The sequence below is a fragment of the Vulpes lagopus genome, chromosome 1, assembly GCF_018345385.1.
Source record: "Vulpes lagopus strain Blue_001 chromosome 1, ASM1834538v1, whole genome shotgun sequence".
NCBI lineage: Eukaryota > Metazoa > Chordata > Mammalia > Carnivora > Canidae > Vulpes > Vulpes lagopus.
In genome coordinates, this window is record NC_054824.1 from 40,490,665 (window position 1) to 40,504,612 (window position 13,948).

At 35.6% G+C, this 13,948-nt stretch overlaps 1 protein-coding gene across 2 annotated transcripts in view; it reads right to left on the bottom strand.

Moving 5' to 3' along the window:
* The window catches only part of COL19A1 (collagen type XIX alpha 1 chain), a 317,390-nt gene that overhangs the window by 272,376 nt on the left and 31,066 nt on the right, over nt 1-13,948 (bottom strand). For both annotated transcript variants that reach the window (XR_005990424.1, XM_041772509.1), the window contains exons 5-6: nt 2,365-2,488; nt 822-1,097 (exon numbers count right to left, since the gene is read on the bottom strand). Coding sequence is in view for 1 of the 2 variants with exons in the window: in XM_041772509.1 (XP_041628443.1) it covers nt 822-1,097; nt 2,365-2,488 (400 nt within the window). In the remaining variant the exon portion in view is untranslated. The remainder of the gene's footprint in view (nt 1-821; nt 1,098-2,364; nt 2,489-13,948) is intronic.

Here is a 13,948-nt window from a genome sequence, read left to right on the forward strand (position 1 = left end):
TAATAATTACCTATCATGATTCTTCCACAGGGGCATTTAGAAAAAAATACACTGTCTAAATATGTATTTGTATAGAATTGTACTTCTGAAACAAATTTGAACTGTTACATGCATTAGCAATTGTTATTGGTGGCCTACATTCAGGTTACTTTTATGGGGTTTCTCATCATTCCACCCATTAGAAAAACTGAAGTCATGAAATTTGGAGATATCTCACATTTTTAGGATTATAGGCCTTCTTTTCTAGGGAAATCAATAATAAATCTATTATTACCTGAGCATCAAATATGACTTTTAAAGGACCTTTTCATCTGAAAGGGGATTACTAGCCAATTGTTCTCATCCAAAGCAGAACCTTGAAAAACCTTTATAGGCTCATGAGAAATAACCTGCAATACAAAACTGTTGCTATTCTGAGGATGAATAAAACAGCCTATTGTTCTTGAATGGAAACATCAGATAATCTGGGACCATTTAACTTAAAGTTCATCTTTTCCCAGACTTTTCTATTCAAAACATATAAGCTTATTCAAGCTGATTTTTTTGGTATCATATGGTGCATTTTTACTAGAATTTAATTGTACGAATCTCATTTTTTAAGGCATGACCTAGTTCTTTTAAATTCACAGGCTGAAGAAAATGGGTGAAAATAGAAGATAATATATGTGAAAATACAGTTGGAAATACATAGCTATGCTTCACACATCTGATGGCTAATTTAAACAGTGTTGAGAAGGGAATGTATTACATAGTAATTAAAGAAAGAAGGTTTTAATAAGGTATCTAATTTAGAAAGTTCCATAACCAACATCACAACTCACGTCCACAGGCTTGCCATCAGAAGCTCGTGCAGCAATAACAGTCCTTCCACGAAGGTCCACAGTGTCCTTCTCATCTATATGCCGGCTTGCAATTAAATTACAATCCATATAGAGTGAAATGCCCCAGGATTGTATACCAATGCCAAGTTTATGCCATTGGCGATCAAACAAAGGACGGAGTTCTCGATTTTTAAAAATGTAGTTCAACACATCTCCCTCAGCAGCCTGGAACATAAATTCCACCACCTTCTTTCCGCCATCAACTACTATAGAAACCTGCAAAAATGCAAATTAGCTTTAAATGTTTAAAACCAGGGTTCAAAATTACTAAAGTATACAAATAAAAAATCAGTGATGCACGTTAGTATGATTGAGGAACTTAGTAAAATGTTTTAGATGATACCCATGTCCACCAGATTTGTTAATACAAAAGAACAGCAAAGATCCAGCTACAAAAATGTTTTAAATAATGTGGTATTCTGGCAAATGTAATATGCTCCTTTCTTGAGAGAACATCTGAAGGTATATATTTATATGTAAGTGTATATCTAAGTATATATATAATTCTGTATGAGCAATTCAAGAATTAAATGTTACTTTATTTAAAAAGAAAAAGAATAGAATCACTTGTCTTAGCATGCAAACTAAGATTGACTTCTTGAAACTGATAATTTACATGGTGCAGAAATAAATGCCTTTACATAAAGGATATACTCTTTTCAGTTTAGTTCATCTTCCATCATAAAATTGTGATGGTATTAACATATTAAAAGTCCAGTGAAATAAAAAAAATCTCAGTGGATGTGTATAGAAATAAACACAAATGTAAGGTGCTAATAAGTAATATTGAGGTTCATCTTTCCCCCTAGAGTCCTTGCACACTCATCTTTTTGCCCAAATGCCATCTTTTATACAAGTACTCCTGGATTCCTCTTCCTCATGGCCCATTTTAGGAAGCTGTCCCTTTCTATGCTCCCATAGTCCCCAGTCAGTTCTGAGCTTACCTCTACCATTGCACCCGTCACACTGTGATTATGCTGTAGTATATTGTTCTCCTACATGCCATCCCCTTAGACTTTATGCTTCCTGTGAAAGGAACTATGCTTCTAAAAATCTCTTCTCTTTGTCACTAATTAGCATACAGCATGTGTTCAATACCTTTTTATTGGTGGAATCAATATTTATATCCCACCTCTTCACTCACTAAGGACTTCCAAATGAAACAATGAACAGCCTTAAAAATAATATGTATCAGAAATGATAGGACATAAAGAAGTTATTAGTGAGGTGGACTTAATGGCAATGAAGCAGTTGTGAAAGAAGGGTTGTCTGAGTGTCTTTAGACAAAATGTGAATCATATTACAGATCTCAGCAAGAGCATCTTGACTATGAGAATACTTGCATTTCCCTATTGATGATTCCTCTAAATGAAAGAATATTCAGATGCTAGATTTGCTTCCAAATTTGGGCACATCATTCCAAGATTCACCTGGCATAACCACATAAAAGAAAACTAGTCAGCACAACTCTATGGTTCCTTACCTGTGGTATATTCTGCTGGTTTAAAACCTGCCACAGAAACCACCGTTCCTTTTTGGTGCTTCTTCTTACACGAAATATAGTTTCTATTGCATACTCGTCAGGAAGGCCTTTGGGAAATATCTTACTGGGAAAGAAAAACAAAGAATTATTGTGAGAAAACCGAAGATGAAAATCTAAGTATGAAGTTCTTTGTAATACAATAATTTTTTCCCATAAAAATAAAACAAAGTTTCTAAATGGAATTTTCTAAAGTTTATTATTAAACTAAATTTCACAATGATTTATTAAACTAATGGTCATTATTAAACTAAATTTCAAAATGAACATTACTGTACTGCTTTAAGTAACATTGTTCATTAAAAAGCAAACAAAATGTTAATTCCAATTCCAGTCTGACTCTGTCATCTTTGCTGGGAGTCACGTTGAGCTATGAGCTGCTTCAGGGGTGTCTTTAGGAGTCAGCACCATGGCAGAAGGCACCAGGTTCAAAATAAAGAACTACCAGACTGTCTTTTTTGGCAGCTGCTCCCCCAACCAAAACCAGACCAGGAACTGCTGGCAGAACTATCTGGACTTCCACTGCTGTGAGAAGACAATGACTGCTAAAGGGGGTGATGTCTCCATATGTGAATGATCCTGCCGTGTGTACAAATCCTCTGTCCCATAGCCTGAATGTCATCCTGGGACAACTGTGAGGCAGCAGGCACATCTCCTGGGAAGATCTGAACTGGCTCTACCCACCTCTCCTTTGTCTTCTATCCTTTTCTTATCCTTCTATCCTTTTTGGTGAAGGGGGACCTGGGTACATGGTGATCCCTACCCTGGGATTCTGAATTATGGCTTAATAATAAATACTCATTGGAAAAATATAAGACTATGTATGTGTAAAAGAGCTGGATGGGTGGTGAAGAAGCCAGGGTAGAAGTAGTGCCATGACCAGTAAGAGGGACTTCAGAGAGACTGTTTTTTCCATTTTGTTTCATGTTACTAAACTGACCACTCATCTTTCTTTATACCAGACAATAGAGTGAATGACTATATAAAATAGCCTCAAGCCCATATAGGTGCTAAAGTTTATCTGTATATTTCTCTTTATTATCTATACAATCTTAAAAATTGTTCTTATGTAATTTTTGAACCACATAAAAATAGAATAATAAAAACTCCTGTGAAAGCACCTGGCTGGCTCAGCTGGTGAAGCATGGGGCTCTTGATCTCAGGGTTGTGAGCCTGAGTCGCATGTTGGGTATACAGCTTAAAAAAAAAAAAACTCTTGTGTACCCAAATAAATAGATAGATAACAAAATAATGTGGCTTTGATGGCTGCCATTTCTCTTTGGGACCACCTATAAACCTGAGGGTGAGCACAGGTATAGTTGAGAGGTGATGCCAAAACATAAACTTCAAGTGAACATTTTGAACTAGTTAGCCATATCAAAACTGCTTTTAAAAAAGAAACCTCAACCCACACAGTAAGTGCCCCCCCCCCACCCGCCACGTTCAGTAACTTGTTTCTCCATCTTTATTCTAATTTCCCGCCTTCTTTACCCTACTCTCCACCTTCATGCTTTTAGGATCATACCATTATTTCAACTGTTCTGGAATTTGACTACACTATTTCCAGGGATTTTCTTTCCATTCATTGCACTGAACATGTCTTTGAATATGAGGTGTACATTACTGAAAAAAAACTTTTGTAAATTTTTATTATTTTTTCCATATAACCTTCTCTTATTCCCTCTTTCGGGAACTCTTTTGGAAGCATTTCACACATACTCTAAGGATCTGGTTTTCTTTTAAGAAAGCTCATATTCTTTCATGTCCTTATTTATTCTGCTTTCTCCTTATTTATTCTACTATTCTACTCTCTGGGATATTTCCCTGATTTATTTTCCAATCCATCTATTCAACACCAATTTTTGTTATTATTACCAAGATTCTCTTTTGTTCTCTTTTTAAAAATATCCTGAAAGTGGTATTTCAAATCCTTGGAATAATCAATTAGGTGGGGTTTTTTTTTTAATGTTTATCTGTGCATCACTGAATATCTTCATTTCATCCAGCTTAGTTTTTCCTGTTTGATAGTTTGGCCTCTCTCATCCATGCTGGAAGCTATATTCTAATTTCTGACTTTTTTTTATAAATCCTATAAAATGAAGGATGAAGCACTGAACTTTTTTTCTTAAGATTTTATTTATTTATTCATGAGAAACAGAGAGAGAGAGGCTGAGGGAGAAGCAGGCTCCATGCAGGGAGCCTGACATGGGACTCAATCCCAGGACTCTAGGATCACGCTCTGGGCCAAAGGCAGGCACCAAACTGGTGAGCCACCCAGGGATCCCCGAAGCACTGAACTTTGATTGCAAACTCCATGTTTGCTGGCACAGTGTGTTAATAATCAACTTCACCGCATAGCATGATCAGCTGGCAGAGTTCACTGAGAGTCTCTCAAATGTGAATTTGGAAAGATTTGTTCTTTAGGGGCATTCAGTTTCTCTAAAGAAAAATCTGTCTATGTCCTACTTGGTAAAAAGTATTTATCTGGATGCAGGCATTCTAGAAGCACAGTGGGTATGTGGGAGTCCTGCAGTTGGGTACAGAACCTTTGCTTCATCATTCTTTTTAGTGACATGCCTCTTTCCTGCCTTCACTACCCTGTTTATCTTCCATCCGGAGGATCTCTGGCTCAATTTCTCTCACTAATAAATCTAATAAACCTCTTTGTCTGGTTGTATAAGGAAAGAGGGGTACACTACATCCATACCCACATCCCTCACCAGCTTCTGCAGAGGCTGGTTCCCCTAGTCATTAAGTCTCTCGGGTGTCCACTGAGGTCAACTGGCCCAGATCTCACTAGAAACTCCAGCCCAACAATATATAAGTTCTAACCTCTCCCAAACACTTTTGTCTTCAAAGGATGTATTGTAATCTTTCTTTCTTTTGTTATAACTCCCTTCCTACAGTCAATTTTGCATTTTGAGGGTTAAAAGTCCTTTCAAATCTTCAACCTCTCCCTCTCCAATGCCCTTTTGATCTTGGTTTACAAGCACATGCATATCTTCCCCCTGCTACAAAATAGACAAAACTTTCTCCAACTTCGCTACACCATTATATCACCCTCCCATCTATCCACCATCCTTTTTACATGACTATTTTAACATCTATATTGTTGTTACCTATTTAGTCCTTCACTCTCTTGCATTCTAAAAGCATTTCCAATCAGCTAATCCATGGCCTCTTCTCAATCCCTAGTCCCCTCAATCCTTCTGATGTTCAAATCATTAACACTGAAGATATCCTTTCTTCACTGATATAATCCAAGGGTCACAACCACATGCCTATAGAGCCTAGCCAGGAAACTGGAATATAAGCTTCCTGAGGTTCTTCATCTATTCTATTCACATTTTTGTTCCCAGCATCTAGTACAGTACCTGTACAAGGTGGGTACTCAATAAATGTAATGTAATTAATCAATTAATGGACTGAATTCAGATATAAGCTATCTAAAAAACAAACAAACTAAAAAAACCATATCGCCCTCTCAGTCTAGCTGTGGTTATTCCATCTTGGATAGAAATACAAGAAAATTTCACTTTACTCTTAAGAATTTTATAAAAAATAAAAAAGAGAGGAAGTGAGTTAATAACAGCAACCAATATCCATCCTCATGTAGACATCACAGGTGTAGACTGGAGGAAACTTAAAGCCCAACCCATCTATAGGGGGCAACTGCTACTTTATAGGAATGTGGGCACGGTGTTGCCAGATGATCCCAACTCAAGAGAAGCCAAATTACCCAGATTTTTATCTGAAAAGTTTAAAGTTTTCATTTTGGCAATAAACTCAGAATTTTCATAAACACTGTCCAGATCAGCACTGGGCAAATGAAGTGAAAACAGTGACTGCTTATGTTAGCATTCTTGATGATGTGACAAAGCAAAAAATCATGAAAACACCTTTCTTCTCACTAGTTAGGATTTTAGACATACAAGCACCCATCACATCTCTTCATGAGATTGCAAACTCTTTGAAGGCAAAGAAACATTTAATCTATCTCTGTATCATCCACAAAGCCCAAGTGCAGTGCCACCACAGCACCTTATAACTATTTGTTAAATTAATGATTGATTTAGCAAACGAAACAGACAAACTTAATTTTGATAGAATTCTTTAATATTTCATAAAACAAAATGTAATTATTTTTCAGTAATTTATAATCTGATTCAAAAATTGAAAATATATCTCTTGAAAGGTTCCTTCTGTGACAAAAAATAACAAAACAAAATACTACTAATATAATGTTAATATAAAATAAATACAGTCTTAAAATAATACACTGAAATAAATTTAGTTATGTTTACAGGAAAATTGATATTTTCTTAGCCTAGGTTTATAATGGATTAAAATCCTTATAATTATTGTATTTTCCTTTCAGTAGTTCTTGTTCTACTTTCAAAGCCAAAAGTGATTTTGCTTGCCAAAACTGTATTTTGAAGAAAAATTTCTCTTTTCTCTTTTAAAAACAATACATTACAAAACATTTCAGCTCTTATAGACTATGTTTCTTGTTTATACCACACAAGCACACTTAATGTGACACAGAATAATTTCACTGGGTCTTGCCAAAGTTTCTATTATAAAAGAGGCCATATTAGATTACTGTTCTGCTACCAGAGAGATATAATGACAGCTTGCCATGTGTAAGATACCCATGCTTGAATATTTTTGAATGAAGTGTAATTTCCTATAAGAAATTCTATCCACTGCTTATTCATGATATTCCCATTAAGAAAAATATTGTTGATCTTTACTTGCTGAACTAATTCATATATATATATATATATAAATTTTCATTGGGATATTTTTTACCTTCCCTCCATTTTGTACACATTGTATATAGTTCAATGCTATACATGGAAAATTCATCCATATAAATTAATACTAACCTAGATTTGAAGAGCTCAAAGTTTAGTGAAATTTAAGTATAATTAATCTTTTATTTCCCATTGTTTACATTTCTTCATATTAATGAAAGTCACCTAAATATTCATGGACAGCTGAGAGCAAAAATATATCAAATTAACAAAATGTTCAATCTAAAATAAATTGTTTTAATGTGACTAAGTAAAAGTCCCTGAGAGCTAAATTAAGTCTTTCCAAATTATCCAAAGGTGCCAAAGGAAATTTGCTGCCTGCAGAGTTCTCTTTACACTAGCCCCTGAGAGAACTAGTTCTAGATATGATCTGGAGTGTCTCTGAAGTCTCATAATTCACATATTTTAGGCTCCTTTGAACTTATAATTTATTTCAATGTTGAAAAAAATCTAAAATGTAGTTTTCATCTGCTCTCTGATGTTCTCTATACGTATAGCAGCCCTCTGTTCAATCATAAAGTGGAAAGAAACACTATTAACTCTAGAGGAAGTGGCGGAGAATCAAAAGTGGGGCTCCTTATAGAGACCAGCTATGGCAGAAGCCAATGTCCAGATCTGAGAACCAGTGAGATTTGATCCCACTAAAAAATTGATTTCCTAAAGATCTTAACATTACAGCACTTCCTTCTTAGTGTTAATAGAGAGATTTTTAAATTCTCTTTATATTTTCTCTACTTCCTCACTTTTTACAAAGAGCATAAATTGTATTAATGACCATTTATAAAACAACACTACTATTTTCAGGTTAGGAAAAAATAATTCTGTTCTTTAAAGTGAACTATAAAGTAATCTGATATTTTTCAAGGTCAGAGATGAGGGAGAATTAACAATAAAAATATTTTTTTCTATTATGGGAGGCAAAAAATCATAGTAGTCTATAACTGCCTATCTAAAGCCTTCAGAATAGTTCAGTCACTGAGGCAATAAGAAAAGATGAAAGAACCTTCAAATGAAAATACACTTTTCCCAATATTTTCTCCATATACTTCAAACAGAATATCTTATTACAAAGTACTAGTACCTATACTTATGAAGTTGGATACAAATGAACATTTTATTAAACATGAAGGAGTTTACCATACAGGACTTTAAGAATAGGCCATATTTGTCTACATAGCCTACAGCCCACATTCTCTAGATATTCTCACTTGATTAATGAAAAACCCTTTGCTGATCAAAATTTATTTAAAATCTCTTAAAAATGTAAATAAAATGATGATATCTAAAAAAGAAATCTGTATTACAGGAAAGATCTTGGCATGAGATGGAAGAAATATCTAACCATTCTTTGTATATGTAATTGTTATTAAATAGGGCTCTACATCCGCTGTCTTTTGTATACATGGTATGAATGTAGATTCTCCCTAACTATGAAGTACTTTTTCTTACAAGCCAAAATACCTAATACTCTACTATTAGAGCTTTCTTCCTCTCTGGAAAATCCTTGTATTTATAAAACATAAGCTCTGTTATTACCACTAAAATAGTCCCTAAAAACTGGTCATATAATACTAAAAAATTGTCTAATAATTAATTATCACCTTGGAAAGAATAGAAGAGATCTATGAACTTGTGATAAAGCAAGGAAGTTGACAGAGAAGGAGGAATAAATCCAGAGCAGGAAATGCCCGAGTTAGAAGGCCAAAATGTCATTGTCCCAATCCCTGAGCAACACAAGCATCACCTTCAGGCACTGGGAGAGGAAAGTTCCAAAAAGAAAGGTGATGCCAAAGGGGAGATGCAACCAAGATTAACCCTGACTAATTTCCCTTGCCTGTGCTGTCAACTTACATGCCTAAATCCCTACGAGGTATCTCCATTGGATGGATATTAAATGGACCTCTAGTTAAATAACTGAAATTGAACTTTGTTCAATACATCCCTTTACAAGAATTCTACATCCCAGCGTGCCTGGGTGGCTCAGTTGGTTAAGCATCTACCTTCAATTCAGGTGATGATCTCAAGGTTCTAGGATAGAGCCGGAGACTCGAAGCATTTTCAAAGTATATGTGGAAGCATAAGGAAAGTGCCATATACTTAGAGAAGGAACTCTGTGTAGAAAATATCTTTCAACTAACATCTTCTTCATGAAGATAGAAGTGTTTTCAAATATATTTGTAGAAGCGTAAGGAAAGTGCTTGTCCCTCTCCCTCCCTCCACTCTTGTGCTCCTTCATAATCTCTCTCTCTCTCTCTCTCTCTCTCTCTCCCCTCCTCCCTCCCACCATCACTCTGCTAGACAGAGGTCAGGATGGAACTTGAACTCGGGACTTCTAATTCCAAGGTCAGTTTTTTTCCAGTATATCAAGTTGCTTGCATCCTCTGGGTTAAGAATAAAATTTCCCTCATTACTGACCTGACTTAAAAATAATGTTATGCGGCTATAGGGAAAGGAAAAAAAAAAGCTGCTTTTCTGAATAATAGGTGAGATGGGTGGAATATAAATAAATAGCAAATATTAGTACCAAGAAATGAATAGTTAAATATTTATAATTGTGATAATATTAACAACAACAATAAATCACATTTGAGGTTCAGAGCAAAGCATTCATTATGACATTTGCATATCTTAGGTAACCAGTATCCATGAGGGGAAGTTAATTACAGTTGTTTCTTCTAATCATATTTTGAGCATAGATCAGTAAGTATTGCAAACCACACAGTAATGTCTTTAAAATAGGGCTATGATCTGTTGGGTTTTAAGAAAGATATCCATGTTACAGAAGGTGATAATCAATCAGGAGTATTTTCTGTATACTTTTTAGAGATCATTTCTTAGAAAAATTAGGATTTACCACCAAGCATTTCTTTAAAAATGAGTGCAATTTGCAGGAAGTTGTAAAAATTATGAGAATAGCATGAATACTAATAATTATGCTATGTGAAGAAAAGCATGAAGTATTCTGATAAAGAGTGCCTCAGTGTTTATTCCACTAGTGTGAAAATATATTTGGATTTTAATACCTTAGGAAGAATATCAATAGAATGGTAACCTGACTAAAAAGATGAGCGATTCCTTAAAGTGTAAAAATAATGATCACAAATGTGACTATTTCAAATGATTATGGAAGAAGAACCCTTAGCACAGATTCTATATTAATGCTTTCTTGGCATGGGGATCAGTGTAAGTTTCTATCCCATTCATCCCTTGAGGTGTGAAATCAATGCCAAACATAGCTATATACAAAGTTAACTTAATAAAGTTGGAGTGTCTGGTCTCTCAGGGACAGAAGGATGTCAGCTGAACAAATAACAGGCATTTCTGGCTGTCCAATTAATGAGAAACCAATAAGAATACCCTAACTGGATAAACTCTGCTTTTTCAAACTCCCTTCCAGATGGGGAGCATTGCAGGCATGAAAAAATCATGAAACTTAAAAAATAATTCACTCTTTTAAAGTACATGCAAATATTTATTGATAAAGTTGTTTTGTGGGGAGATGGAATCGGGGAGTAGATCTCATTTATTTTCCATGACTAAGCTCTAATGGTTTGTTATCAAGAAAAATAAAGACTATAATGAAGCTCATAAATTTATTTACTTCTTTGTATATTAATTGGTAGTTTTATTGTACAGCAAGTTCAATTTGATGTATTTGTTCAGTATTCCTAGAAGGACCATAATTTGTAATATGGGAACTGACATCTCTGTCTCATGTATGGAAAAAATAAAGGACAAAACTAAACTGCAGAACAAGAGGGGATTAGAAAGAAAAAAATGTGACTGCCAGTTTCTTTTTTTGTTCTTTTACCTAACTAAATAATAAGTAATATGAGGCAAGAAGTGAAATGTAAAATGAAGAGTAACAAACTTTTATAATTTCAGTGCTCATAAACTAGAAAGAGGACATAATTATTCTAGAGAAATTTCATTTTATATATGGCGTTCCAAAAACCAAGCATCATACACACTTGGATAGCAAAGTGTTTTAAAAATTTAGTTACTAATTACCACAGTTCCAGAGGTAATTCTTCAACTAGCTCATAGCACAAAGCTTGAAGCAAAGCCCTTTTTTTAAAAGTGCTATTTTGGTAGGGATGAAGTGAGTTTTCCAGATCATATTTAGCAAGACCAACATTTATTTACTTTTTTGCTTTTAAAATGAAATAGCTAAATGGAAAAAAATCTATTTTTAAATATCAAGAACTGGCTTCCAAATTAATTCTTCCATTCTAAATAAGCATGAGGCAGAGTTTATGAAGAACTTCCGTATTTACAAGTATCAATGGGGCCTTTGACTTTCTGAATATCTTCCAGGAAGAGAAATATGATACAAGTTACATTTCCTGAGAGTGAAGTGAGAGATGCTTGGAGTTTATAGTAAGTCATTTCTTTCCCAGCTGACACCCACCATCACCTGTCACGTTACAAGCAATTTGGCTAGCAGGGCCTGGAAGGTTTGTCTGAAATGCCTTCCCCACAAGCTGGGTGGTGACGTTTAAGTTCCACAGCCACAGCTTCTGAACTCTTAGTTTTTTTGTGCTTGCTTGCTAAGGGAATTCAGACAGATTATTAATGGGAAAGCAAAGCTTGGATGAATGACTCTGATAATCCAATGTCTGTCATGATTAGCACTTGTTCATTGTGACATTGTAAATGACTTCCCATTGAAAACAAGCCCTTCTACTACATGACACTCAGATAACAAAAATCAAGGGTAGACTAGAGAAGCTGCTCTTCATAAAGGCTTGGAAGGCTAATTTTTCAGATGTCTCCACCCAAAAAAGAAAATAAATCCTGGATCAAACCTCACCCCCAAGTGGTCCTGAGTCTGGGGGCTTGGCTTCTGCCTCAGGATCATTTGGATCTAACTGAAAACTGTGATTTTCTGGGTGGCATATATTCAGCTATTTGTTTGTTCATTTCCTAAAATGTAATGCTATTGCTCTAACACCTTCACTTTATTTTAAACAGCTTTATTGAGGTCTAATTGATATACTGTGGTTTCTCTTCAGATCTTAAAAATCCTTTACCTTTCACTTTATTTTTCATGTAAAGTTCAAACTCCTTAGCCTGGTACATAAGTCCACTCAGAACAGCACCTCAGCCTCTGTTTTCAGCCTCCTCCACCCTGCAGACACATTCCCACCAACTGTGTTCACTATCACATGGGATTTCTCACCATTCTTCAAACTGCCTTGACCTTTAAATGATACTTCCTCTAACTACATTGGCCCCCTGGCTCACCTGGCAAATCTGCATTTATCCTTCCAGCCTCTATTTTACACATCGTTCGTGCAGCCTTCCCTCGTTCTCTCAAAATGGCTTCATCTGTTCACCTGTTCATCATCTTCATCTATATACATACATCTAAAGATTGCTACTATATTCCATAATAGCTAAATGTCAACATATCTATCTTCCCAGACAGAAATAACTCAACGCCAAGCACCATGTCTTTATTTCTCCTTAAATCCTCAGTGCCTGCACCTAGTGAGTCTTCTGCATCATTTGGGAAGCAAATAAAATACTTTATTAGAATTTCTTCTTTCACTGCCATCAAAGCTGAACTGAGAAATAATAGGGACAGCATATTATAAAATATTTTTTTCTGTATACCTCATAAACAAAGGGGATTTTACATTCTTATCATGGGTAAATTAGAAGAGAGATAGAAGTGAAAGTTAATAGGTAGGAATGCCTAGTCCCTATCTATGAGCTTTTGAGTGCCTGAAAAAAAGAGTGCCAAGAGTGGATTGGCTTATATTTGTTAAATACACTGTGAGGGTCTGTGCCTTGAGCACAACCTTGAGGACTGGGGGACTGTTAGAGAGATGGTGATTGAACCCATACCTTTAAGCTCCCAGTGCATATACACATACCCTACTCAATTGTAGCCACAAAGCAACTCTGGTACCTAAGAGCTGAGGATGAACAGCCACGAATAGAAGTTGACTAGGACCCATGGAATGGCATTTTCATGGAAAGGATTCCCAACAAAAGCAAGGTAACATGCATAAAACAAGGAGATTAGAACACCAGGATAAGAGTGTACTTTCTTCTGAACATGAGCACATGTGCAACACAGTTGGGGCTCCCCAAGATAACAAGAGTTGTTTTTAAGAGGGTCTGGTTCTACAGTTGTGCAGGTAGAAAGTAGAAACCGTCACAATTTAGGCACTGATGTTAATATGACACCCTTTGAACCCAATATTAATGAGTCCTGGGAACATTTAGATTATCTGAGCCAGAATGAGATCAGCATTACATGAAAACGATATTGAACCACCAAAAGAGGAAGCAATTTTGCATGACGATTTAAGTGAGGGCTGTATTTAAAAGGTAGGGTGTGTACTAAACTTTCTAGGATATATAAGATTCAAATTGGCAAAAATGATGGGCAGAATATGACAGGTAGAGAGAAACAGGTACAGAAAGTCTGTGTAGAGAAAGACTTAGGTCAGGGGCATTCGAGACAGGACAGTCGTCACCGGTAACTTTGAAAGAAATTTTAGAAGTGTTCAAGAAGTCCTGGTGAGACACAAGGGGGTTAACAGATGTGTGAGGAAGTCAAAGTGGTCAGTAACATTATTCCTTTGGGAAGTCTGGGAGTAAAAGGGACTGCCAAAGGAAAATGTTTCTAGAACAGAAAAGGATTAAGTATATACTTGTAGACTAAGAGGCCGGGATACTTTGGAGAGGGACACTGA